Source organism: Parus major, chromosome 3 (assembly GCF_001522545.3).
Source record: "Parus major isolate Abel chromosome 3, Parus_major1.1, whole genome shotgun sequence".
NCBI lineage: Eukaryota > Metazoa > Chordata > Aves > Passeriformes > Paridae > Parus > Parus major.
The window spans coordinates 41,597,658-41,621,992 of NC_031770.1; the positions used below are offsets into that span (position 1 = coordinate 41,597,658).

The window sequence follows — 24,335 nt, forward strand, 5'->3', positions numbered from 1 at the left end:
GGCACCACATTAGGGAGTGTGCCACTCACAGCTTTCAGAGCACCATAAAGAGTTTGCCATAGCTTCTGTAACGGTGCAGAGCCAAATGCATCTGCATCTCATGTCAGAGAAGGCAGCAGGATCTAGCTTCAAGGTCCTTGATTAAAAGAAAAGAAGACCAGCAAGCCCAAACTCCTGCTTCTGGGCAAAGCTGCCCTCCTGCTCTAACACCAGGCAGGCGCAGTGCTGAGAAGGACGCTGATGTTCAGGTGGGGCTGTGAAATCCAACGTGAAATCCCACTCAGTCCCTCTAAGTGTAATAGCACACAAAAACCCCACCTCACCAGGGATTATATAATCCTCCACCTCGCTGCTGCAAAAGTTACTGCCAGAGTTACTCTTCCCTTTTTAAGGTGGGCCGTGCTCCGGTGCAGAAAGGAAGTGGTCTAACACTCAGGACAAGGGGGAGCAATTGCTGTTCTACACCTTGATATTGGCAAGGCTTTCAGCACAGGCACCTGTAACATCCTTACAGGCCAAGTGGCGAGATGGGGACTGTGCCGCAACAGAGTTTGAGTGGCCATGGTACAGCCAGCCTGGTTGTACCCACAGGTTCTCGTGTGCTTAACCCCCTTCTGTGCCCTCTGCTGTGGGTGTTGTGTAAGTCCCAAGGCAGGACTGGGACCAGGCTGTCTGCAGAGAGCTGGCTGCCCAAGAAAGAGGCTGATTCCTAAAGAACTCTGATGTTATCTCTCAGGTTCCTTTTGGTACAGTCAGCAGGCAACTGCTCCGAGTGGGCAGAAAACTCCTCAGGGTGTTTCTTTTCTTAAATGCATTAATTTTGTTTTTAAAGCCAAGAATATTTTTGCCTGTACCTCATTGCTTCCACCTTTATTTATAATTTTTGTATAGCAATCCTGATTTCTCAAGACAGCACCAGCTCTGTGGAGAGAAACAGAAAGCTACACTGGTAATGCTAGGTATTGAGACATTTCTTTTCTTCTGCATGTGAACAGTGGTACATTACAACAAATTTGTATCTACATCTAAGCTTGTACAGTGAACCGGTTAAGGATTTCCAATTGTGGGGTTTTTTTGTTTGTTTGTTTGTTTGTTTCAAGAGTGTGGTTGAATGTTCATAGGACAGTCTTGATTTTAATCCAAACTTTCACAGATTTGGACAGCTGTCTCTGGTGCTGTAAAAGGGCAAACAATCAGCACATCTGAAAATCAATACACCTCATGGGGCTGAGTACCTCAGTTAATCAAATACTGCAACCATCAGCTTTTGCTCAGCTCCCAGCTAGCTCCAGAGTATTTTCTGCATAGTTACAATATTATAATTGATAGAAAAAAATGAAAGTTAGTATTTTATACACCATGATTTGTATGTTTTTTCATTGTTTGAGCTTCACCTTTACTGCAGCTTGATTTTCTTTCCTGAATTGTTCATTAGGTCTAAATCTAGAGAAAACAAAACCCTGTCTGTCTCAGTGATCCCAGACAGTAGGGGATGCAAGGCTAGCCTAGGGCCATATGTTACACTGCAAGAAAGGTTTTAGAAAACAAAGCCAGACAGCTGATTCACTATAAAATAGACATAAGTTATGAAGATTATCATGGAAACAAATCCTATGAAGACCTCTTAAGTCCCTGGTTGCTATTACTGTTATTTTTTAAGTCAGCACTGCCTACCCACATCACATGGATAGTACTGTATAAGTCACAGATGCAAAGTAGCATCTGCAGAGATCAGGATGCTACCAATGGGTACATTTAGTTAATCTGAAATGATTACAGTTGTTCTTCTGGCGCATGGCTGGTGTGGGACACAATCTTGGACTGCCTGGAGGAAAACAGCCCCATGCAAGTGCTCAGTGTCTGAGAGGCCATGTGTTTCTCTGAAGACAATGACAAACTGTGTGCAGCTCTACAGAGGCAGGCCTGTGGGACACTCTGGCTACACAGCAAAATGTGAAGAGAGGAATTTTGTTGGTAGCAGAGGAAGAACTAAGAAAAGGTGAGATGCAATCATTTTTCCCTAAAGCATATCTATGATGAATGTCAAACCTTTTCTTAAGCATCCCTCTAAGGAACCCTGGACCTGGGACCACAATTATTAAGAAGTGAATTTTCTTCCATACAGTCCCTACAGCTCACCAGACTGCAATGCATGTGGCTACAACAGGGTACTTGTCATGTAGCCACACATAATGCCTGGAAATAAATTATAAACTGAACAAGTTTTATGCAACCTTGTATTTTCAAAAGGACCTTACAGTAATCAGTAGCCAAGCAGCAATAAAGACTTTTAATCACTGTAGTCTGTGCTATGCTGAAAGCAAACACAATCCTATTTCATAAAAACCTGTGGTCACTCAGGAACAACAGCTTCAGCCTGCTTGAGAGGAATGTGTACCACATCCAAATGCTCAGTGCCAAATCCAGTCTCAGGCTCTACCAAAAAAACACATGATCTGACACTTAAACTCATCCACAGGGTTGGAGAACAGAAAGGGGGGGCAGCATTCATGTTTCTCTGCAGGAAATCTCCTGGTGAAGTTTGCATGTGAAGGGGACCCCAGCTCTTGGGGCAAAAGTCTCGGCAGCAAAGTCGCAAGAAACTCCTGGCATCCAAATCAAACTTCTTCAGATGTTCATTGCCAAGTTGATAAACTAGTATAAGAAAAATATCAACTGTACAATTAAGTACTTCAGGCCCTTCTCCCTCCCCATGTCTTTCCCCAAATGAGAGCCATTCCAAAGCAGTGTTTTTCTCTGAATTGACCCCACTTAGGGAAGAGGACCTTTGCTCATTTTGGGTCTTACATCCTGTCATTAAGGAGAGACCTCAGCCAGCAGGAAGGAATAAGGCAAAGCCCTCCAAGCACTAGATGCTGGAAACAGCAGTTACTTTATTTGCATGCCAGCTGTCCACATGAGTTCCCACATTTCTTTTCCCTGGGAATTCATTGTGCCTCACCCCAGGAAGCTTTGGCTTAGTGTGAAATGAGAGACAGCTCACAGCAACAGGCAATCAAGGAGAGCACAAGAAAATAAGAAACCCGTGCTGAGCAGTGTGAGAAGCAAGTGATAGACACGCACAGGCTGATCTGAATTCCTGGGGGATTCAGGGGGAGTGAAAGACCCCCCTTACCCCCATCTGCTCCTTCCTCTTTCCCCCACTGAAACCTGGCACCCAAGGAAGGAAAAAAACCTGAGAAACCAGAAAGGGGCATAGGAAGCTGTCAGTATGCCACAGGGCAAGCAAGGAAGGCAATAGTGTGGAGGAGATTTAATCAGTGCATGGGCTGCAGTGGGCTATAAAATTCCAGCCATGGTGAAACCTATGGCAGATACCCCCCTGCACTCTCACGGACATCTGAAGTGTCATGCAGAAGAAATACTCCAGCCCTTAGAAGAGGACAAAGCTCTAGAGAAACCCCATCATTTTCTCAGTGTTTATGAATCTGTGCTCATACCTCGCCTATATTCAGGTTAATGAAGTCCTTGTTTTTCGCACTCAGTGCTTGGAATACTCCTGGAATGAAAAACGGACACCAGTGCTATAAATACACCTCATTCATATTCACACATGAGCTCTCCATCCCACAACGATGAGTGGCCATGCCAAGGAGAGGGAGGGCCTGGCACAAAGGCAGATTGCTTAGGATTGCTTGGTGGTGGTAGCTCCTCTGACAAAGCAAAGACCTTCCAAGAGGGAATGTCTTGCTGACTTAAGGCCTTTATGCAAGGCTCACTTCAGGACTTGTCTGGAAAAGGTGTCCTGAAAGTGCTAAACAGTCAGATTTGGAGGATACTCTGAAATCAAGCCAAGCAATTTGCACTTCTTTATATATCTTATTTAACTTCTGTCTCAGAAATTTAATAATTCTAGTTCTATAGTCAAGCCAGAAAGTAAAAAGAACAAAACCAAAAAAATCAGTGAAGAAAGTTGATTTTTCTTCTCATAGAGTGAATTGGGTTTTATTCCTTTTATCCACCTTTTATTCTATTTATCCACCTTTTAACCTATCTTTACTACTGCTGCTTTGTAACCAGAGTGACCCTGTGCCAGAAAAGAACTCAGACCTTGGGTGCCTTGAAGTACAAGGAACTCCATCTGAAGCCAAAAGGGAATATGTTATGTAAAAGGTACAGGAGATACCTGCCCATGAGCATGCCAGTTTTCTCTTTCCATGAGGCACAAGTAATGTTTGAACCTTGAACTTGTGTGATCCCAAATTAAGCTCCTGGGTGAGCCACAAGAGGGGTTACAACATGGACTTTACCAGCATTCTTCACATGCCTTCAACATTGCTGCAGAGTTTATGTAGCAAGCTCTATTCACATGGGGAAATTTTCCATTAGCAGCAGAGCATTTTTCACTTTACAGGAGAAAAGCCATCCTAAATGCAAATGCTAAACACAGCTCCTTTCTGTTAGCTTTGTGCTGGATCTCAGATACTGTGCAAGATGCTCGAAGCAGAACGATTTCTTTTTCAAGGGGGATGAAATTCCAGAGGAAGAAGATACTCACGACTCGCATTCTCCAGGCGTATTAGGCAGTTCAGAAAATCATCAAATTCAATCTGGAACTGCTCATCAGAGTATCGGAGGACAATCAGTTGCAGCAGGTAATTGTTGAGCTGGTATCCTTCCCAGAGACACACACAAAGTAGAAGTGAGCAACCTCACACATCAGGGGGAATCTACAGATCTCTAGTAACTAATCTTGAAAACCACTTAATGGGAGGATACTCCGTGGCACATATCCATCCAGAAAGAGATCTAACCACCAAGTTCCTTAAGCCTGCAATGAATAACAAACCCTGAACAAGAAATTTTCCAGGCACTGCAGTTTCTAGTCCATGCCACACTGTGACGTATGAGAGACCATTCTATCTTCTCAAATTTGGAGGGATTTCTGAAAAATTATCTGCTTTAATAAAAACAAGTTGTGATGAAATACTGATGCAGAGATTGCTCTTCATAGCAGATTTCTCACTACTCCTTCAACCCTTGAATGTACATGGACTCTGAAGTGATCTGTTTCAAGGTCTAACCCCACACACGTTCAGCCCTGTTGGGTTTAACATAGCTCAATAAAATACAGAGATTGTTCTGACTGCCTGCCCTTCAGGACTTGGGGTACCTGGGGCAAAATTACCCTACTCAGTGTGCCCGGGTTCTCTCTGGGGTTTAGACCTCCTTCTTGTTCAGGAGCCTGTGTGATTGTCCTCTTCACCCACGCTGATCTGCCCAACAGGTTTACAGGATAAAATGCAGTGCTTGCCTTACCTGCAGCTTTAAGAGCCCCACGAAGCTCATAAGAGGACATGGAGCCAGATTTATCAAAGTCAAATTGAAGGAAGATACTCTGTTATGGAAGGAGCACACAGAAAGCTCACTACTGGTGTACGAAAGGGAGCGCAGATATGGCATAGAAAGGCAAGGTGTTTATCTCCAACCGCACAGTATAAGCATTTAAGAAAGCTGACAAGACTTTGATCCAGTCTGATTTTATAGTGGAGGAGTAAATCTTGGTCCCAATTCTCTTTGTCATATGAAGAGGTTGTTGTGACTTAAAAAAGTACTGCCAAATCCAAGCATTAAAAAGTAATGAGTTGCTCTTCATTAAAAATGTCATGATTTTTTAAAAAGGGATTTTAACTGGAAAGATGTATTGTTCTCTGTCTTTTAACTCTTAACTGACACTTTCTCAATCCTCTTTTGTTTTTCTCCATAGTTCTGAACACTAGAGACAAACTGTTTAACATGATGTTAATATTGTCACTTGCTCATTTGCTTCTAAGTATAAAAAATCTGAATAGACACATTGATGGTACAACCAAGAAAACCGGTCAAAGAGTCTGAATTTTGACCCATATATTAAGCAATTCTCAAGCTGGAGTTAAATTCCATCCTTTCATTGAGACGACAAATACGACTCTCCTTTGGAATACGAGTTATTTGGAGCTGTCGTCGCATTCAGCTTAAAATTTTCCAGCAAATACATGTGCAAGTCTTTCTACAGGATACAAGGGCTCCTCAAGCCCCTTGTTAAAACACAGTGTGCCCTTTGTTAAAAGAGATGTGGCATTAGTACCCAGAAAAAGTGTTGGGCATTTCTGATGGGCTAGACAAGAAGCAAAGAACTGCATATTTCGAATGCTTTGGTGAAGCACAAATTCAGAAAAACCTATTAATGGCCATGAGGAAACAATTGTAATGTCTTTTGTTTGAGAGTATTCATTCTGTGATTGATTCTGCAAGCCTACTTATTCTCACTGCCTATACATTGGCAAGGAAATGTGTTTAAAATTAGAATCAGCACTTTCCCAGACTTTAGTAGAGTTGACTCCTGAGAGATCAGTAATGAAAATGCAGTGACTTAGGAAATGATTGTTTCCTACTAGTCATGAATCATCACTTTCTTCTTCTGTACAACAGCAGTTATGGAAACTCCTTAAGTTTCCTTCTGATTGGCTTGCTTATTACGGTCCATTGCATTCTTTATCCCAAACATAGTTGACTAGTTTACAAAAATCTCAGTTATTTCCAGAAAACCATTATGGTTTATCATCATGGAAAGCTAAGAATGCCTTTGACTATCCAAAACAAACCCCATGCTTTTAAAAACATTTGTTTTGTGTTAAAATTCATGGCTTGAACACAGTCCTCTCTCCATTTTTGTCTGCATATACCCAGTAAGCTGTTCAGGAAGCAGCTAATGAAATGGAGGAAGAATTACAATGGATAATGTCACCTACTATCCATTTCTTCATTTTTTCCCAGAAAACTTTGAACTCACTGAATTCCAGTTTCCCGTTGCCACTGGTCTGGTAATATGAACTAAGGAAAAGGACTTTTTATATGAAAGCCCAAATTCAGTCTGAACTTATCAGAGTAGTCCCTTTAAGCAGAAAATGTTGACTGGAAAGCCTGTGCTGCTGCTCTAACTGGCATTGGGATTTCTTGAGAGGTAGAACACCAGCAGTTGCAGTCATGCCTGTGGCTGTGATACTGGAGGAACATTATGTGATATAAAAACACAGCTGAGCAATTCAGGGACTTCATGAGGAAGAAAGATTATTCTAAGGCAAGAACAGTTTTGGATGTAAACGGGATATAAATGATTCAGAGAATTAAATTACCTGATTAAAACAAATTGCTTCTGTGCCCAAAGCAGTTAGTCAACCAATGCGCTGTTCAGTATTTTTGTCTAGAGACCAGGTCCTGTTGCAATGGCTCAACCAAAAATTAATGGGAGTAGTGGGGAGAGACTGGCAAAATCTGGTCCTTACGGTCTGAAATAAATGCCTGCAAAGCAGTTCTTGGAGACCATGATTAGATCTGTCTGGCCTTCCCTCTGCCTGAAGTGAGGGACTTATTTCACTGAGTTACTGATGTCCCCCAAGCACAGTTCACTTCCAGGATGAGGCAGCTGCTCTGAAATGCTAAATGAGGAAGGGTCCCATTCCCCTTCCTTTTTTCCATCTTGCCAGGACACAGCCCTTGCTCAGATGTACATTGGCTCAGCGAGCATTCGTTCACAAAGGTCAAAACATGCCAAGGGGGTCTAGCTAACACCTGCTGTTATTTGAGCACCTCTGCTGGTGTCATTATTGAGGGTACCCACAGATCCCAAGGACATTCTCGCTTCTGCAAAGGGATTTTTTTACCCAGCCAGGCTCTTCTTCCCAGGGTCATGTAGAACTCTGTCCCTGCTCCTCACCACCACATGCAGACCATTGCCAGGGAATTCAGTAGCATGTGACACAGAGGAGACTGTGCCAGCATTGACTTGGGTTTGCGTTTTTATGGTTTTGCTCTTCCATTGTGCTCCAAATAGCACGTCCAGAGCAGGATGGTTGTGTCTGCGTTCCTTGTGCTCCCAAAGCAGAGGAAGAGATGTCTCCCCATTTATTCAAAACTATGCAAAGATTTGCTTGGAAGCATTGCAAATCATGGAAACTATTTAGTTGTATCCTAAATAGTAAACCTAGAACTGCTGCCATGCTCCAGGGTCAAGCACAGGGCCTGGCTTCGTGCCAATACCATGTAAGGATGAGATGGGAACATGGACCAGCTCCCTACTGAGGCTTTGTTTTTAAGCAAGGAAATTTAGAACTGGTCCCCTGTTTCTCGCTGCATGTGCAGGGTGACTAATCTGCATTGAATTTTAATATTATGAACCAGCTTTCACAGGACAAAATTTTGTCTGTTTTGGTTTTCTCTCAGAAGTGCTTGAACAGATGTCATGGACTGAAGTGACAAAAGCAAAAGACATCTCAGCTGAACAAGCAAGGCATAAAACCAAACATTAGATACCTGCCTTGGTAGGTCTGTTCTGTCTCATGTGTAAGAAAGCTGTTTCTTGGGGAAGCATACTGCAAAAGCAGCTCTACCTGAGGAGAAGCCATGCTAAGTGAACTCAGGAGGAACCAGAACTCTGCAAAGGACAAATCTGGTGGAGAAGCATCAGGGCTGTGATTCACCTCACCTGATGTCTGAGCAGTCATTTAGCACCCCTCAGTTAGCTACATCCAGAACAATTAATTACACCACCCCTTTCGCTGTCTATAAAGGAAGTCTAGAAATCTGGCTCAGATGTAGACGCCTACACCACAAATACCTAAATTTGGACAGACAACTCTCACCCACATGTCTGTTTCCTGGAGTCCCAGTAACTAGCTGAAAGACCAGATTTTCCAGTTTTTAAGCTGATTGTCAAAGAAGAGCTTTGATATCAGCAATTTTCTCCACTTTTGATCCTTAATTTCTGGCCCATAACTTGCATGTACAACTCTGTCTGGTGAATTTAGCTCCCCAGACAACAGACTTCTCTCGAGTTCAGTCTTCTATGTCTCTTTCAAATAAACCACAGCTTGAAAAATGCACTGTCCTATACAGAAGTAGCTTGAGGCTTACTTCTAAAGGTGGTCAGCATTAAAGCATCTGCCTCTAAGTTTGCAATAGAAAACCATTTGAAACTCTTAACCCTAAATTTCTAAAATAAAAATCAGGATGAAACAGTCAAGTAATTTTGTTTTCTTTGGGTAGTGATCTGCCATTACTAAATTCATTTCTGACACCCACAATACATAACGTTATGGAGAATTATATTCATTCTTCATTTGGCCTTGCAGGCACTTGTTTGAAAGGATACATCCATAAGAGAAATGATATTTCGGCATGAAATGAGACTTAAGTTCTTGAATTTTATGTTCTTTGCTGAAAAAGAACAATAATATGAAAGAAATCATAGGCAGATCTGTCTTTTATAAACAGGAAGGAGAAAATAGGACTCATGAACAGAGATAGCTGACTCTTAGTCTTCATTATGGGAGGGCCTGTGAACTGGAAGATGAAGGCAGCTCAGTACAGAGAAGTCTCAGTCCAGACAGAAGATGCATTTACTGGAGACATGACAGGAAATACTGTCCTTGATTTGAGGTTCAGGGAGTGACAGGTTTTCCACTGTACAAAGGGCCTGTAGCAGGATCATGAGCTTCAAAGTCCCAGCCTAGTGCCTGTCCCTCCACAGCAGGGTGGCAGTGCAACAGGGAGCTGGCCTCACTGGGCTGACATGGATCATGCTGGAGGCAGGGCGAGCTCGTGGCTAGATCATGGACCAAACACTTTCCTGGCTCTGCCCTTGTTGGCTCAGGGACACCAGGTTGGGGTCGTAAGACAGCCTTTAATTTTCTACATGTAAATGAATTTAGTGGCAGATTTTAGAAAGTTATATACCAGCCTTAACTTAGAAGTTGTCAGCACTTACTTTTTTTTAATACAGCATTCAGAACATATTCAAGTTCTTCTGCAGAGATCTCCATGTCCTGCAGAAAAGAAAAAAATACAAAAAGTGAAGCATCTGTTACTTAAATGTTTCTGTAATCAGACATACCAAAAACCTCAGAAAACACAAAAATCACTCATCTGTTCTTCATTGCAACTCAGCAAAAAAAGAACCATACAAAACCCAGAAAAAGCTAAAAATTTATGGGCTGGGAAAATACAGGAATGCTGCTCTGCATGAGTCTTTCTGAAGGAGATCTCAAGCAGGAGCTGTTGAACCAAAGAAAACTCAACCGCGGCTGAACATTAAACCAGGTGGTCTCCTTCAGAGCTTGAGTTCTAGCTTGGGTCCTCCTGCTTGCTCACCGGGGACTGCACCCTTATCCATCGAGCCATAAGGCATGGTGACATCTGGTGCCCAGACAACACACTGCAACCAAACACACTCCCAAAATATGTCGGGTTTGTTTCCTGTGGCTCCGGGTAGGGGCAGAAGTGCTTCCCCTCTTTTTACATCTTGCTCTGACCCAAAGTGTTTTGCACTCACCTTTCCCGAGATCTGCTCAAACAGTGCCCGGAACTGCTTTTCCTCTTCAGTTTCTTGTGGGTTTGGGGTTGGGTGTAGAGGCTGCAACAGCAACCACACAAGTCCTTCTAAGAATTGCAAAACGTGACATTTCTCCTGCAAATAGCCCCTCTGTGCAGCCTGGACCACTGTACATCTCAAAATAAGGGCACCTGCTCCTGAACTCTGCCAGATCTGAGGCCTCCTGGCCATCTCTCTGCTTGAGGGGAGTCTCACCCTATCATTTCCTTCGCCTGGGCAAGTGTGTAGTGTGCCTCTGCCTCGGTACAAACCAAGGGCACCCATCCTGGAAAACACTTGTCTCTCCTCCCATCCCAGCCTGCTCCATTCTGTTTCCCCGGGCCTCCAACAGCCCCAGCGCTGCTGAGCTCGCTCCTGTGGCATCGTCCTGGGACCTCCAGCCCTTCCTGAGAGCACCAGCCAGAGGTGGCTGCACTTCAGCATATTACCCACATATGCACAAGCTTATTCTGCTATGGAACATGGCCCCGAGATCCCGAAAATGAAGATGTCATTGTTAGCTGGTTCTCGGAGAAGAGTTTTACTAAAGAGGGACAAATTAGATCTTGGCTTAGCTTGTTTCCATGGAAAGGCACACCACAATTAATGGCTTATTTGCAGGGTTACGCTTAAACAGGAGCTGACTCAGACCCAGCTGCAATTAGTGCTCAGCAGGCAGACCAAGCCCTTCAAAAACTGAAAGAATTCAATCATTTCAGTAGGCACGTGCATGCGTAAGCATTCCCTCCCAAGCCCTGCAGATACAGAGAAGTAAAATAAAGACATCTGTATGCAAAATTAATGTAGGTCTATTAGACATTCTCTTGCTTCTTATTTTTGTCAAGGAATAAATTAAAAGATGTGAACAGCCGCGTGGCTCCCCAGTGCTAAGGGGTGGTGCTCACAGGGCACAGGGGGTGGCCGACACCCACCTCTCTGGCTGGCACTGGCTGCCTTCAAGGGGATGAGAAGCATAACGATTATGATTTTGATTGTCACAGCTCTTTTACCACATTCAGCAGAGTTTAGCATTTCAGTGATATACACAAAGCTGGCAATTGTGTAACATTCCTGTGAAATGAACGTGGTTTAGCCAAAGACAGTAAAAGCAGTATGTGCCGGCTTCTGCTGAGCTATTCTCTTGCTATTTTAATGCTGTAGACTTACCTCTGGGAGATCAATGGCAACATTTTCATCTAGATCCCTGGAGAAAACAAAACCTTATTTGGTATCTGAAGGTACTCAACATCTGCTTGGGGTGGAAGCTTGCCTATTACCTTTTCCCCAGGTGAATGATAAAACAGTTCGTTTTTTTTTTACTTAACAAGTTGTGTTTAGCTAAAATTCATCAAACAATCAGACTTTTGTGCTGTTTAAATTTTGGTATAAGCCCTTAAATCAGACATTAGGCAGGACTCAGGGAGGACACAGCTGTGCATGTCATCTGCTGAAGAATTCATCTCATTCTTTATTCATTATTCATTGTGAACACATTTTTTCCTCAGCATGCTTTTTTAACATAAAATTGTCTTTTGGACAAACTTTGGGAGGAAACAAACAGGAAGCAAACACTGCTGCATTCACAGAGACCCAAATAGATGCCAGGCATCTAGCAACTCTTCGCTGTCAAACTTCCAGCAGATTCCTCATGGCATGCCCTATTTCCCCACCTTCTCAACTCCTCTCCAAAAAAAAAGGTCAGGTTTAGCAAAAACGGGAAAATACAAAATGAAACCCCAAATGATCAAGAGCCTGCCATGTTGGGTCTCTGCTGTAGGGCTAGGTGCCTGGCAGCCACACTCTCCCCAGCAGCCAACAACCCCATGGGCAGGGGAGCACTGGAGGGCCCAAAGCTTGCTGCAGACTTACTCAGTGATGGCCTTCTTCTCAGAGAAGATCCTCAGGCAGAAATCTGCCTCCTGGTGCGGCTCAAATGTGGTTGGAATAAGAATGTAATCACCCGGTGGCAGCTTGAATCGGTGGGATACTTCCCTTAAATTGATGTAGGTTTTGCTCCTGGCCTTGGAGGGGTGGTACCTGAAGAAGTCTTTGCCCAAGTGTCCATCTCTGCCAGGGCTCTAGGAAGGGAACAAAGGGCTGTTCTGAACTGGCCAGGGTGTGCTGAAAGCCATACTCACCTCTTTCCTAATCACAGAGCTAAATTCTGCCTGGCACAGGCGTCACCCCAGGCTGAGATCCTGACTATCATTCCCTCTCCCAGGTGTTTACAGCAATTCAGCTCCCACCTTATGGCAAGGGCCCATTGCCACTGCCCTTTCCCACCCAGAAGGCAGTCTCAGAGCACTCAGAGACATTGCCTTCCTACTTGAACATTCCCTGCCACTAAACACCACCATCCCAGACAGGGTGTCACAGGGCAGTGACAACAGATTCACCAACCTCAGCCTTACTCGGGAAAGGGCATCTGCGTGTGATGTGTCCCAGGATGCTCAGAAAAAGCAATATTCCCTCTCCCTGAGCCTGGCAAGGGTGATAGAATCATGGGGCTGAGGGGTCTGTCTGTCCTAGGAACCTGTGGGACATTTAGAATTTAGGACAGAGATTCCTAAATTCTCCTCTGAGAGGACTCTATCTTCCATGGGGCTGGATGTAACTGAGAAGGTTGTTTTAAGAGCAAGAACCTTAAAAATGGGGCAGGGGCCACAGTGCAGCTCCTGTGCTGTAGCAGCAAAGGAGTACCTCATAAATAGAGTAGCCAATGGTCAGCATTTCAGCTCCAAGCTTCTTGAGTTTGCGGCGACCCTTTTGCATCAGTGCCGCTATGAACGTGCAGTCATCTTGTCCATCGTCCCTCTCTGTCAAATGCAGCTTGATTTGTGGATTTGTCCAGAAAGTTTCTGCCAAAGTAAAGAACACCAGAGAGCTTCTTGACTCAGAATAATAAACCACCACTACTACTACAAAAAATACCCCCACCAAACCAAAAGAGACAATTAAGCTGAGGTTTCATTCAAATTTAGTTTTTCCATTAATCGTTATACTTCTTTCCACTAAGCTTTCCACTTTATTTTGCAAAAAACAAACCAAATCCCAAAGTCCTTCAGGGAACTAGGTGTAGGAAAGATTTTAAGCCTGGTGCCTTATTAAGTTACCATGGTTCAAATGAAGTTGTCAGATGAAATTTTATTAAAATTACATTGCTACAATGATCCCATAGTGCGGGTGCCAGTCTAAACTAGCACAGTTTGGATCCAAAGCACAGCTTCAGAGGCACATAAACGTGTTGGCTGAGCGGTGCTTTTTGTCTCATTTTACACTTGCTGCTGCAGCTTAGCTGGCTGATTTAAACCTAGTCCTGCTCATGCAAATGTCATTAAGAGGTAAATCAGACCAAATGAACCTGGGAGCAAAAAAAGCAACTCTTTCACTACAAAGTCTCAAGTGGGACCGTATGAACATTTATCACTTTGTTCATTGCTGGTTTGTTCATTCAAAAAAGCCAGTCACAGAAAGGTCTTAGCTTTAAAGTACAACACTCTTAAAGCCCATGGGTTGAGTTTCCTCATCTGTCCCTTTGGCTGGTTGCTGTCAGCTGAACTGTCTTGCACCCATAGCTCTGGCTAAAGAGCTCCTCTCTGAAGAGCTACAGCTGAGGGCAGGTAAAGATTTCATTGCCTGCTTCTCATTTTCAAACTGGTACATTCTTACCTAGGAAATTTCTACATCCTCCTGCGGTGGCTCCACGGACCCAGCTTCCCTGGTGGATGGTCACTTCCCATTTGTGGGCAGTGCTGTCTTCTAGGGCATCTGGAGTCAGGTTGCAGATCTCAACTTTGTCAAAATGCACTTTGAAGTCTTCAAACTTCATCCTGAGCCAAAGGCACGGTAAGGAATGGGCAGCCATTCATTTTTTGTGAAGGATGCCCAGCAGAAGTATTTATCCACCAGAGCCCCAGGGCCAGATCACCAGTCCATGCAGAGTAGTTTTGGTGACCATGGATAAATGCCAGTGTACAGCAGGAGGGCAACTAGCTTCCACTCACTGTGGCGTAAAGCACAAGCATCCTTTTTGTCTGCATTTCATTCTGACATCTCTTACACCTTTCTTTTACTCAGTTACAACTGAGGCTAAGATGAAATAGAAGTGACACTGACATAAAACCTACAGTGGAAAGAGTTATTTCACCAACACCATGCTTAATGGCCACATCTGTATTGCCAACACCCAGCCAAAGGATTGTCTGGCAGGTGCAGGAGCTAAGTCTTCATACAAATCATCTGTGTGTTCAGAGTCAGGCACAATGACAGCACAACCAGTCACACATGGTGATGGATTAGTCAAGCCATGGTATGGGTACCTGTCTGCACTGCAATTAAAGTAACATCTGGGTCTCTGCTAGGGTTTTTAGGCTCAAGATGATCACCCTTCCCTCCCTTATGGGTGCCTGGGACCTTGTTCTAGCAAAAATATACGCCAAATGTGAGAGATAAAGTGTGTTTGGACTTGAGAAATGCCTCCAACCTGCCCTTGAAGGAGCATAGACACTGCTGCCTGCTACTGTGCAGCACAGATTGCGCTGCATGTATTTTATTCCCAAGGTGGAGACTTGTACATGGCAATGGGATTGAGGGAGCAGGTGCCACAATATGGGCAGGTTTGAGCTGCTAGGCTGGTCTTGCTGGAACTAGCCCTCTCAGCACACAGAGAAGCAGATAAGCCAGGAGATTTTATCTAGCAAGCACAAGGGCAAAAAGATGCCAATAGTCCCATTGGCCAAGAGTCAGCTCAGGACTGAGCAAGCAGCCAAGAGAAGGGACAGGCAGAGCCAGGCACCACTGGGCATTGGGTGCTGCCCTGAGCAAAAGGAAACCGCACAGAAGCAGTCTAAGAGACAGCAGCCTGCGTGGTGTGCACCCCAAGGACAGGAGGCACATACACTCTGGGCCTGAGGGTAGCCTTGGGAGGCTGAATTTCCCTCTGTAAAAGAGCTGATGCATTAGGCCTTTGTGAAGGCAGTTTGGCATATATGCCAAATATATGGTCTCTGCTCTGAACTGCTATCTGGAAGAGCCCCCCTCTCTCCCTGGACCACAGAAATAACACACAGAAATGGATCTCCTCCCTGACACAAACTTCTGTAGCTGTAATTTTCCTTTTCTTCCTGTGGCAGATGCCTAACAACAAAATGCAGTAGAAGGAGAGCAAAAGCCCTCCAATATACAAGTTTATCTGTGGCAGTGGCAGATAGGACCCAGCTAGCCCCCACTGTGCCTCGTCCAACACAGCTAGTTCCATTTTTCTTCCTCATAACAAATAGCTTGTTATGTGGTGGTATTAATTTACACTTGCTATGGGCCATTTTACAACTTGGTTTTGGTGTGGAGAGAAACAGCAGGGTTTGCATTGCTGAGTTCTGCCCTTTCTTGTCAGCTATTCCCATGTATTGCTAGCCCTAGGCACTGCTAATTCTCACTCTGATGCTCAGGACACTAAAGCAGGGGCAGCATAGCAAAATCTGTCTCTAAATGGCCTGGTTTCCTGGCCACATGGTGCAGTTTTGGGGTCTTTGGAAATGTGCTGCAAAGCAGGGGAAGGGGCTGCCCTTTATAGATTAGATTTGACATCTAGGAGGTAAAACACCTGTTCTGATTTCCCTAGAGCTATTCTGGGCTTGTACTTATGAAGGGAAAAGAAGACTCTGACCCTCTGAACTTAGGAAGGAAGGGACTAGGATGAGTGAGGAGCTGATTTCTTAGCCAACCACTAGATGCCCCTTTGCATCTATTAGAAGCACCTGGACAAGACCAATCTGAACTGCTAATACGTAGCCAAAGTATCTTTGGGGTAGTTAATGAGGTTAAAATGTCCTCAGCATGTCACCATGAAGATTTTCTTCAGTTCTCACAAGTCCAAGGAACAAAAGGGTCTAAAATGGGATTTTTCCATTAATTTCACTGTTCATTTGATGCCTACTTGCACACTTTTACCCCCATCACATGGTCAGGCTTTAAGTTCTGCCCTGCATTGAGATACTTGCTGGAGTTACTTGGGTTCTGTGTAAAGTCTTTGTCTATTTTACACTCACCTCATAAGCCACAGGTGTAGCCAGGTCAAAAGCAGACAATAAAACACAAAACCAGAAACCCAAACAAGCACAGAAACTTTGTAAAGAAACTGTAAATGCCCTAATGCATTTGCTATGTCAATAGCAAAATAACTCAAAATATCTTATGTAAAAATATAGTTATGGACCTGGACCTACCTCCCTTCAGTTATCAAAATTGGGGAAAATCATTTTCTGTGATGTAAGGTGCTGCATTGTCTATTTCAAATAACTTCTCAGGCCTGAGGCTGAACTTTGGTTTAACTTGCAGGCAAAATCTGGAATAGCTCCATTGCACACCTCTCTAGACTTACCTCTGTGTAAAAGAATTGAGCATCTGGCCGTAGAAAATGTGACCCAATACATTGTAACAGCACAGTCCATATAGGGGGGAATCATGTGCAAGTCAGCCACCTTCTCTGAGATCATGAGTTTGCCATGAAGAACACTTCATACTTCTAAAGCAATTTCCACCATGTTGGTTTCTTTTTTTCTTCTTAAATTTAATTTAATTTCATTTCATTTCATCTTTTCTTCAAATTTTTCACAATTTCACACATATCTTGGTGCTGTTTTACTTTATGCAACTAGTAGTATTGCTTCTCAGGACTCATTCTCTTCCAGAGCATGCCCAGAATGAATCTTGAAGGCATTTCATAGCTGATACAGTGCCATACATGCTCCCTTCTGTATATCCTGCCTTTATTCATGGGTAGGATTTAAAGGGTGTTACATTCATAGGAGACACACAGTATTTGAAATACCAATGCCATTAGCTAAACTGATTTTTGAGTGTTTTTGTTGTTAAAACAGATATAGCCATACATGGAACACAGAAAACAAAGGGAGCATTCTACCTGCCCTCTATTAGGCAGAAACGGAGAATTTCATCACTCAAAGGCTTCTTCCCTGTTGCACTTGTTTTGGCCACTTGCACCTTGATTTCTGATTAGAGTGACACAGTTTAAAATCCCGTGGCTTACCAGAACTCTCCATCATCCCGTGCTGCCTGAGACAGGCGTCTCTGCTCCGATGGGCTGACTGAGTGCCACTCTGCAGAGCTGCAGGAAAACAAAACCAGGCTTTACTACAGGTGTGTGGCAATTCATTTTCCCTGGCTCAGAATGACTGGCTGGACATAACAGCAGGCTGTTCTTCTCTCACATGTGTTTTATTTGTGCAGCTTACACAAACACAGTTGCATTTAAGAGGTTTCCTGGTCCTGCTGCCACTCATGGTCACAGAGACCAAATTAATGCAGCCAAAAGCAGCACCAGGCCAAAGATCCCAAAACTGCTCCAGAGCGGTCTTAATGTGAGTTATTGACATTGGGACTGGTCTCAGGTGTTTGGGTTGGAGATAATAGGGCTATTGGTAAACCTCAAGATGATGGTAAGTAAACACTCTCCTTAAATCTGTACTCCCTCTGTAGCACCATCTTCTTTTTCACTCTTGTTGCTAATTTAGGGCCAGATGTTTTTTTCAAAATTGAGTCAATGAGAACTGAATAGGATCCTTCTCCTGCACAGAGAGATTTGGTGGAGTAACTGGGGCCCCAGGTTAATTCTTTGTCTCCTTTTCACTCACCCCTTCAACTCCAGCTGTGGCATATCAAAACCAAACAAAAACCTGATAAAGCTTTTCAGGAAAACTGGAAGTGCACTACAGTATTTCCAATTTGACATAATAAACTTGCGGAGTAGAAGGCATCTTGTGATTTTTAACTCCATCAACCACTGCAAAACTTTACTACAGGCTCCTGTATTGACCTGCAAGCCCTCTGCATCTTGAGCTCCAGAAAGCCTCCCAAATGCAGAGTCAGAGCTCTGCTTTGCAGAGACAGCCTTTTTGATGAGCAGCATAAACTGCCAGATGCCTGTCCTGATCATAACCCCTCCATCTTTTTCAGATTTAAGAACTCATTATACATGTCAATTATCCATGTTTTTCTTCAAGATAAAGGATCTGAGCTGATGTGGACATATTTAATTTACTTCTGAGCCATGATATGGACAGGGAAATTTAAAGTAGTCCTACAAATGATTACATGTCTCAGCATATTAAAGGCAGGTAGGTTATGGTTCCTCTCCTCTGAATCTGTACAAATAAAAACAACAACCTCAGCAGAAAAAGTGAAACAAAAATTAAACAGTGCACATGTGCAAAAATATACTGAAAAGTGTGTTTTGGGGAGGAATGTAGTGCTGACTTTTTACTGAGTATTTTTTTTCATTTGTGTTGTTTGCACTTTGTTTACCATTAGTAAACCTTGTTTAGTAGTAAACCCTGACTGGTTTTCAGGCCATTCCTGTTGTGGTTTGGGGTCCTTCCACAACTTTGGCACGGAGAGGGTCTCATTTAATGGCCACATATTATTATTAAGATATTACTCCTGATGTGTTTAGAAACCCCAAACAATAGAGAGATGCAAGCTATTCAGAGGGGGAAATGCACAATCAGTTTCAGCTTATCTGCAGCAGGACAAAGTATGGATGTTGTGTTACAAGTACTACAGCTACAGACTTGTAAATATTTAACCAAAAATGTAACTCATAATGGATATTTGAATGTAACTTTTACAGCTGGGGGTGTATTAAGATCAAATTATTTATATTTATACAGTATTTCTGCCAGTGCTAGATTTTGGGGGCTAAACAACCTCCACGCGCAGTATCCCTGCATTGCGCTGCTTTGAATATGCTGAGTGGGAGATGCTGTAGGACAGCAATACTTGTAGGCATGTGCAAACTCTTGGTTTAAGTCCCTGTGGAGCAGCTGGAGCTGCAGGAAGCCAGCTGTGGAGCAGAAGCTGGGACTTGGCCTTTGTGAGACCAGTGTGTAAGGGACAGTGCACCCACTTGTCACTCCAAGGGCCGTTCCACTCCACCTGTCCCCAGGGGTTCCTGATCCTTATGAGCTGCACTTGCCGGCCCCTATAGCTCACCTGGGGAAGAAGGAAATAGAGAAAATGTCAAGTGCCAGGATCTAGGCAGCAAGGCTTCTCCAGTGTACAGAGGCTGGTGCCAATAGCTGGGCTGTGCCACAGGAGATGCGGGAGGGAAGGTTGCATGGGAATTCGGACAACTTCCCCAGGATAACTTCCCCCATCAGCTGAGGGAACACTCCCTTGTCTTTTCCCCAGGTGTCTCCCTGCCCTGTGCTGCTGGACATACCTCCTCCATGCCAGTCACAGAGTATGCATGGCCTTTCACAAGGCCAAACGGGGTTCGGGCTTCTGACTCGGCAGCACTGCTGGTCTGGAATAGGGGAAAAAAATGCCAATGAACCTCTCTCTTCAGAGGGACATCACAAGTGGTGCCACCTGGTCCTCCCCAAGCACCAGGGTAACCAGTGGCTAACCCATACTACAAAAAGGTTACTTGTCATTCCACTCAACCATGGTGCAATGGTCCTCTTCTGGGAAAAAATATGGGGGGTTTTACACATTGTTCACCCAGAACAAAAATGAGGTGGTTCCAGGGTGGAATTCCTCCTCTGCCCCTGTGATTTTGTTTCAGCACTGTCTAGATTTCCAGGATCTCAGTCTTTACTCTCGGACTGAGATCAGGTGTTCACATGGTCTCTTTTCTTGTAAAAAGGCTTTGATGGACAGTGATGGTGGTGAAGGGTCCCATCAGCCAGCTGAGTATCACACTATTTCAATAAAAATTTAACTAGTTTTTGCAAGCAGCAAACTTCATCAGGAGAAAGTGAAACTCAGACCACAAAACATTGAACCCCAAAGTTGAGGGCACTGAGAAATTGAGACCCCTTTCTTACTTACATCAATAGAGCAGCCCACCATTGAGCATCTTTTCAAGGCTTTTTCTAGGATTTCATAGAAATTGTCAGGAGCCGCCTTAACATCGTACATTTCTCCTATACCCCCAGTGAAATCCTCCATGGCCTCTATTGTACTGCCACCCTTCAGAGACTCGTAGCTGCCATTCAACCTGGAAAACACATGCTGACTGTGAGAATTGCTTTCAAGATATCCATGTTTGAGAGTTTTCTGGCATGTGTAGAATTGCAGCAATAGCACTGAAGTCAAAATAAGTACCCCAGAGCGTACCCAAGAAGGAGTATCAGGGTCATTCTGCTTCCCTTTCTAGCTGCATTTTTAATTCATCCATTTCTCCATATCTTTAAAGCCTGGGGGTGTTCTTTCTTTAATGCCAGTTGTCAGGCTGGCAAGGGCAGCAGCAAATGCTAGAAGCTGCTCACTGGAATTGTGAATGCCATATGAACAAACTGTGAATAATGTATGTACAAGCAGCAAATTATGTATGTGCAGTGGGACTTACTTGGCATAGGCTTTCTCTAGTAAGGCACTCCAAAATTCATTGAGTTCAGCTGAGTGCAGGAAAACCAGCCGGCCCTTGAAAGTGGGTAATCGGTCATCAATCACGACATCCAGCCACTCGTTGTGCTGCCAAAACTGTTTAGAAAGGACGGTGCATGAGTGTGCTGACAGCATGGCATTTCCTGAGAGCAGGATTCTGGCGTCCCAGCATTTCTAATTGTAAGTTAATGACAGTCATAGGCTTGATTAGAAGATGTGTAAATCATCTGTTCCCGCTCTGCCATGCAAGGCTGCTCTCTAGGAAGGGTGGATCTGTCTTAAGGAAACACCAAGACTAAATGTGTAGACCTGTACTGTAGCTCCTTGTCTGGATAATGTCACTCACGTAGCTACACAAGTGTTCACCACATAATTCAAGACTCCTTTAGGACACGCATGTGGTACAGACCCCAGTTCAACTCCTTTAAGGACTTAAATATCCCGAGTGAGGCGTGTGTGCCCAGGAAAATGTGAAATGATTTCTAAAGCCATGTAGCTGTTCACAAAACAGGAGTGGCTGTGTTTGTGCCTGTATGAGGCTGACATAGAGCCCTCTAGTTTGTTCCTCAAAACATGAACAACAGTGTAAACTCAGCAATCCTACTTTTCCCAGTGTCTCCTCTGCGGTTCCTGGCCACCCCACTACAAAATAGACCATGGAATGTAATGACAGAGATGTGTTCATTCTGTGACAGATGTTCACCTTACCTGGAAGTGAAATATCCCAGCATAATCTGGCCCAAAATTTTGATCCAGTGGCACCACTCTTGCTAGTGTTTTTTCATTCAGTGTGAGAGAAGCTATGGCTGCTAATAGCCAGCAGTCACCTGTGGATTGAGAAGGGGAAAAGAGGAGAAAAAGGGGTCAGAGGAGATGTTATGACAGTTAGCTGCAACTTCCCCTGAAATCCAAAATACAGCCTGTGTGTCCCCAGAGCGGGTGTCCTTGCCTGGCCAGGGCAGACTGTGCTTCGATCTGGAGGTGCCGGTAGACAAAAGATTCCCTTGGCCCCACAGTACCCTCAAACGAAGATCCTTCCCTGATCCTGAATCCCACTGCACCAAGATGGGCCCTGCCATGGATGGGAGGGAGCTATCCAAGAGGTAGCTGAGGGCCAGGCGAGCCTGGGATCCCTGAGGAGGGACAACATCCCCTCCTGTGTGAGCACACCGCTGCTGCTCCTCATGGGGTGTACGAACACTTCCACCCAGGGAGAATCACTCACCAAGATCCCCCTGACAAATGTCAGTTCTGGTGGCTCCTCCAAGGATAAACTTGGGGTCTTTTACAATCTCCTGCAGCAGTGAGACAGAGAAATTACTTAGAATGTGCCAGGAAAATATCACCATCACTCAGAACCAGACTTGCAGCAGTGCTGACAAACCCTGTGTGCCACACGAGCTGTCTTATCCTGCAGCAGTGCTGCCACCACAAAGAACAAAATGGAGAACCCTTGCTAATTAATTACCATGTAGAGCAATTAAAGAATCAACTATACTCTTTTTTTTTTTTTTCATAATTAGTTGGCTGCTAATGAAAGGCTGGCATTCTTTATTCATCTGTAGGCAATTGTTAAAATATCATAGTACAAACTCATCCAGAAGATTGATGTCAGGCTGCAGCCCCGGTTAACAGGGCTTTTTGTTTCCTTGCTTTCCTCCAATGGCTGAAAAAAATAAAATTGGCAATTTATTTTTACCTGAACTAGTAAGCCTTTTATCTACTTGCATGTAATACCTGGAATATACTGTGTCTGACAACCACAAGAACATTTCCTCCTTAAAAAAAGCAAACTGCAAGACAGCTTCAGCCCTGTTAATTTTTAGGAGCTAACACCACCTACCCTGTGTGCTCAGAGGGAACGGTGCTCATGGTGGCATTACAACACTTCTCAAGCATTCATTAGACTGGTTTAGTTCAATTACTAATACCATGGCTGGATAGCAAAATTACAGTGATAAACCAATAAATGTGGCAGGAATTCTTCTCCATTTTCTCACAAACTGTATATTGAATGTAATTGATTGAACTGAATGGCAAAGGGGAAAGGAGAATATCTAATATATTACTGGAGAAATATGCCTGTAGTTAATCAGTCTGCCCTGATACATCATTGCAGACCCTGCGGCATGAAGCAGATCCTCCTGCCGAAGTGGCAAATGAAACAAATTAATGGGGAGGGCGGGGGAAGTAGAAGAGCACGTTCAGTCATTTAATCCCTGCATCTGTCTAGATGAAATTGAGTTGCTTTGTGCTCATATCATTGCATTTTCTCAGACCATAGGGCAGAATATTGGTAGTTGTGTTCAGCTCCCTGCACTTATTGCTGAAGCAGCTGCTGGAGCCAGGGCACTCCCCTCAGTGAGCCAGCACTGCTGCTGCGGAGCTCCCCCTGCAGCGGCAATATTCAGGAGGAAGCTAGTTTGCATCTTTTTTGTTTGCCTTTGCTGGGGAGGAGGCTGTGCCTCGGCCACAGGTGCCCCGGGGAGGAGGTCCATCATGTCCCCAGAGTGTGGAGCAAAGGGAAATCAAACAGCAGCTCCTCCTTACCTGGCCCGCCTGCTTGTTAAATACACTCAGTCTTGTTGGGACTGGGCATGAACAATAAAACCACAGCTCATGGCCTTTAGACACTGATGTAGCAATGGCTGATGAAGCAGCTGATCTTCAACATCACACTTTGTTTTGGCACCATTGTTCTCAGGAAAGGTAACTCTCATTGCAACTAATGCATTTAGCTGTTACCAAGAAGCCCTGTGTGTTAGCAAGGGACAAGATATAAACCCTTCCACTGACATGGGTTTGATTTGTGACTCATTGTTTATTACACATCTCTAACTCACATATGGAAAAAATGTTTTCAACCTCCTATGTCTAAAGCAAGCAAACATAATTTAAAAAAAAAAAAAATTCAATAAAAAGGAATTGAAAGGATATTGGCTGGACTTGTGCCACATTCTCTTTTGTTGCACAAAAGAAAATGCACTCTACACCTTTTGAGTGAGTGTTGCAAAAGTAATATTAATTTTAAAGGGACTCTCAGATGGTATAATTATGTAACAGGGCTTCCAACATGTTAAAGGACAAAACCCAGCATTCACACACAGCATGCAGTAATTTAAGGATTCACCTGCACAAGGATACTGCCTACAAGTGGGAACATGCAGTCTTTGGGAAGATGAGACACAGTGACCTGTCCTGATGCTGCATTAAAGCTGTGCTTCTTTAAATGCAAAAGAAAACAAACTACATCCCTGTGCCTGTCTCACACTGGTAGAGAGGGTGCACAGAGACCTAAAACTGGCTGGGAGTGAGATTGTTTAGGTGGTTTCTGTGTTTACATTTCTCTGCCTGGTCCCAACCTGTCATACTGGTTGTCCGTGGCTGTTCATACTAAGAATATTTCTTTCTTACTTCCTCCTGTAGACCATAGACTCATTTGTAATTGGTAAATCCCATTTGTCTTTCCTTTTTTGGGTTTGGGGTTTTTTTAATTCTTCAATTTGTATGTCTACCTTTCTGGGAAGGGAAGGGAAGGGAAGGGAAGGGAAGGGAAGGG

General features: G+C 44.0%; 1 protein-coding gene across 2 annotated transcripts in view; it reads right to left on the reverse strand.

The window, feature by feature from the left end:
- Positions 1 to 277: 277 nt before the first annotated feature.
- Positions 278 to 24,335, reverse strand: part of CAPN9 (calpain 9) — a 26,775-nt gene continuing 2,717 nt past the window's right edge. Inside the window, exons 2-20 of one of the 2 annotated variants that reach the window (XM_015623529.2) lie at positions 22,002 to 22,071; positions 21,485 to 21,603; positions 20,739 to 20,872; positions 20,219 to 20,387; positions 19,608 to 19,691; positions 19,293 to 19,378; positions 17,418 to 17,495; positions 14,039 to 14,199; positions 13,070 to 13,227; positions 12,239 to 12,447; positions 11,537 to 11,573; positions 10,331 to 10,411; positions 9,767 to 9,824; positions 9,152 to 9,216; positions 6,753 to 6,821; positions 5,281 to 5,359; positions 4,520 to 4,636; positions 3,462 to 3,520; positions 279 to 2,655 (exon numbers count right to left, since the gene is read on the reverse strand). In XM_015623529.2, the coding sequence (XP_015479015.1) occupies positions 2,629 to 2,655; positions 3,462 to 3,520; positions 4,520 to 4,636; positions 5,281 to 5,359; positions 6,753 to 6,821; positions 9,152 to 9,216; positions 9,767 to 9,824; positions 10,331 to 10,411; positions 11,537 to 11,573; positions 12,239 to 12,447; positions 13,070 to 13,227; positions 14,039 to 14,199; positions 17,418 to 17,495; positions 19,293 to 19,378; positions 19,608 to 19,691; positions 20,219 to 20,387; positions 20,739 to 20,872; positions 21,485 to 21,603; positions 22,002 to 22,071 (1,860 nt within the window). In that variant the 3' untranslated portion in view covers positions 279 to 2,628. Of the gene's footprint in view, positions 2,656 to 3,461; positions 3,521 to 4,519; positions 5,360 to 6,752; positions 6,822 to 9,151; positions 9,217 to 9,766; positions 9,825 to 10,330; positions 10,412 to 11,536; positions 11,574 to 12,238; positions 12,448 to 13,069; positions 13,228 to 14,038; positions 14,200 to 17,417; positions 17,496 to 19,292; positions 19,379 to 19,607; positions 19,692 to 20,218; positions 20,388 to 20,738; positions 20,873 to 21,484; positions 21,604 to 22,001; positions 22,072 to 24,335 lie in introns of both variants that reach the window. The other variant, XR_001520761.2, reaches the window with a different exon arrangement.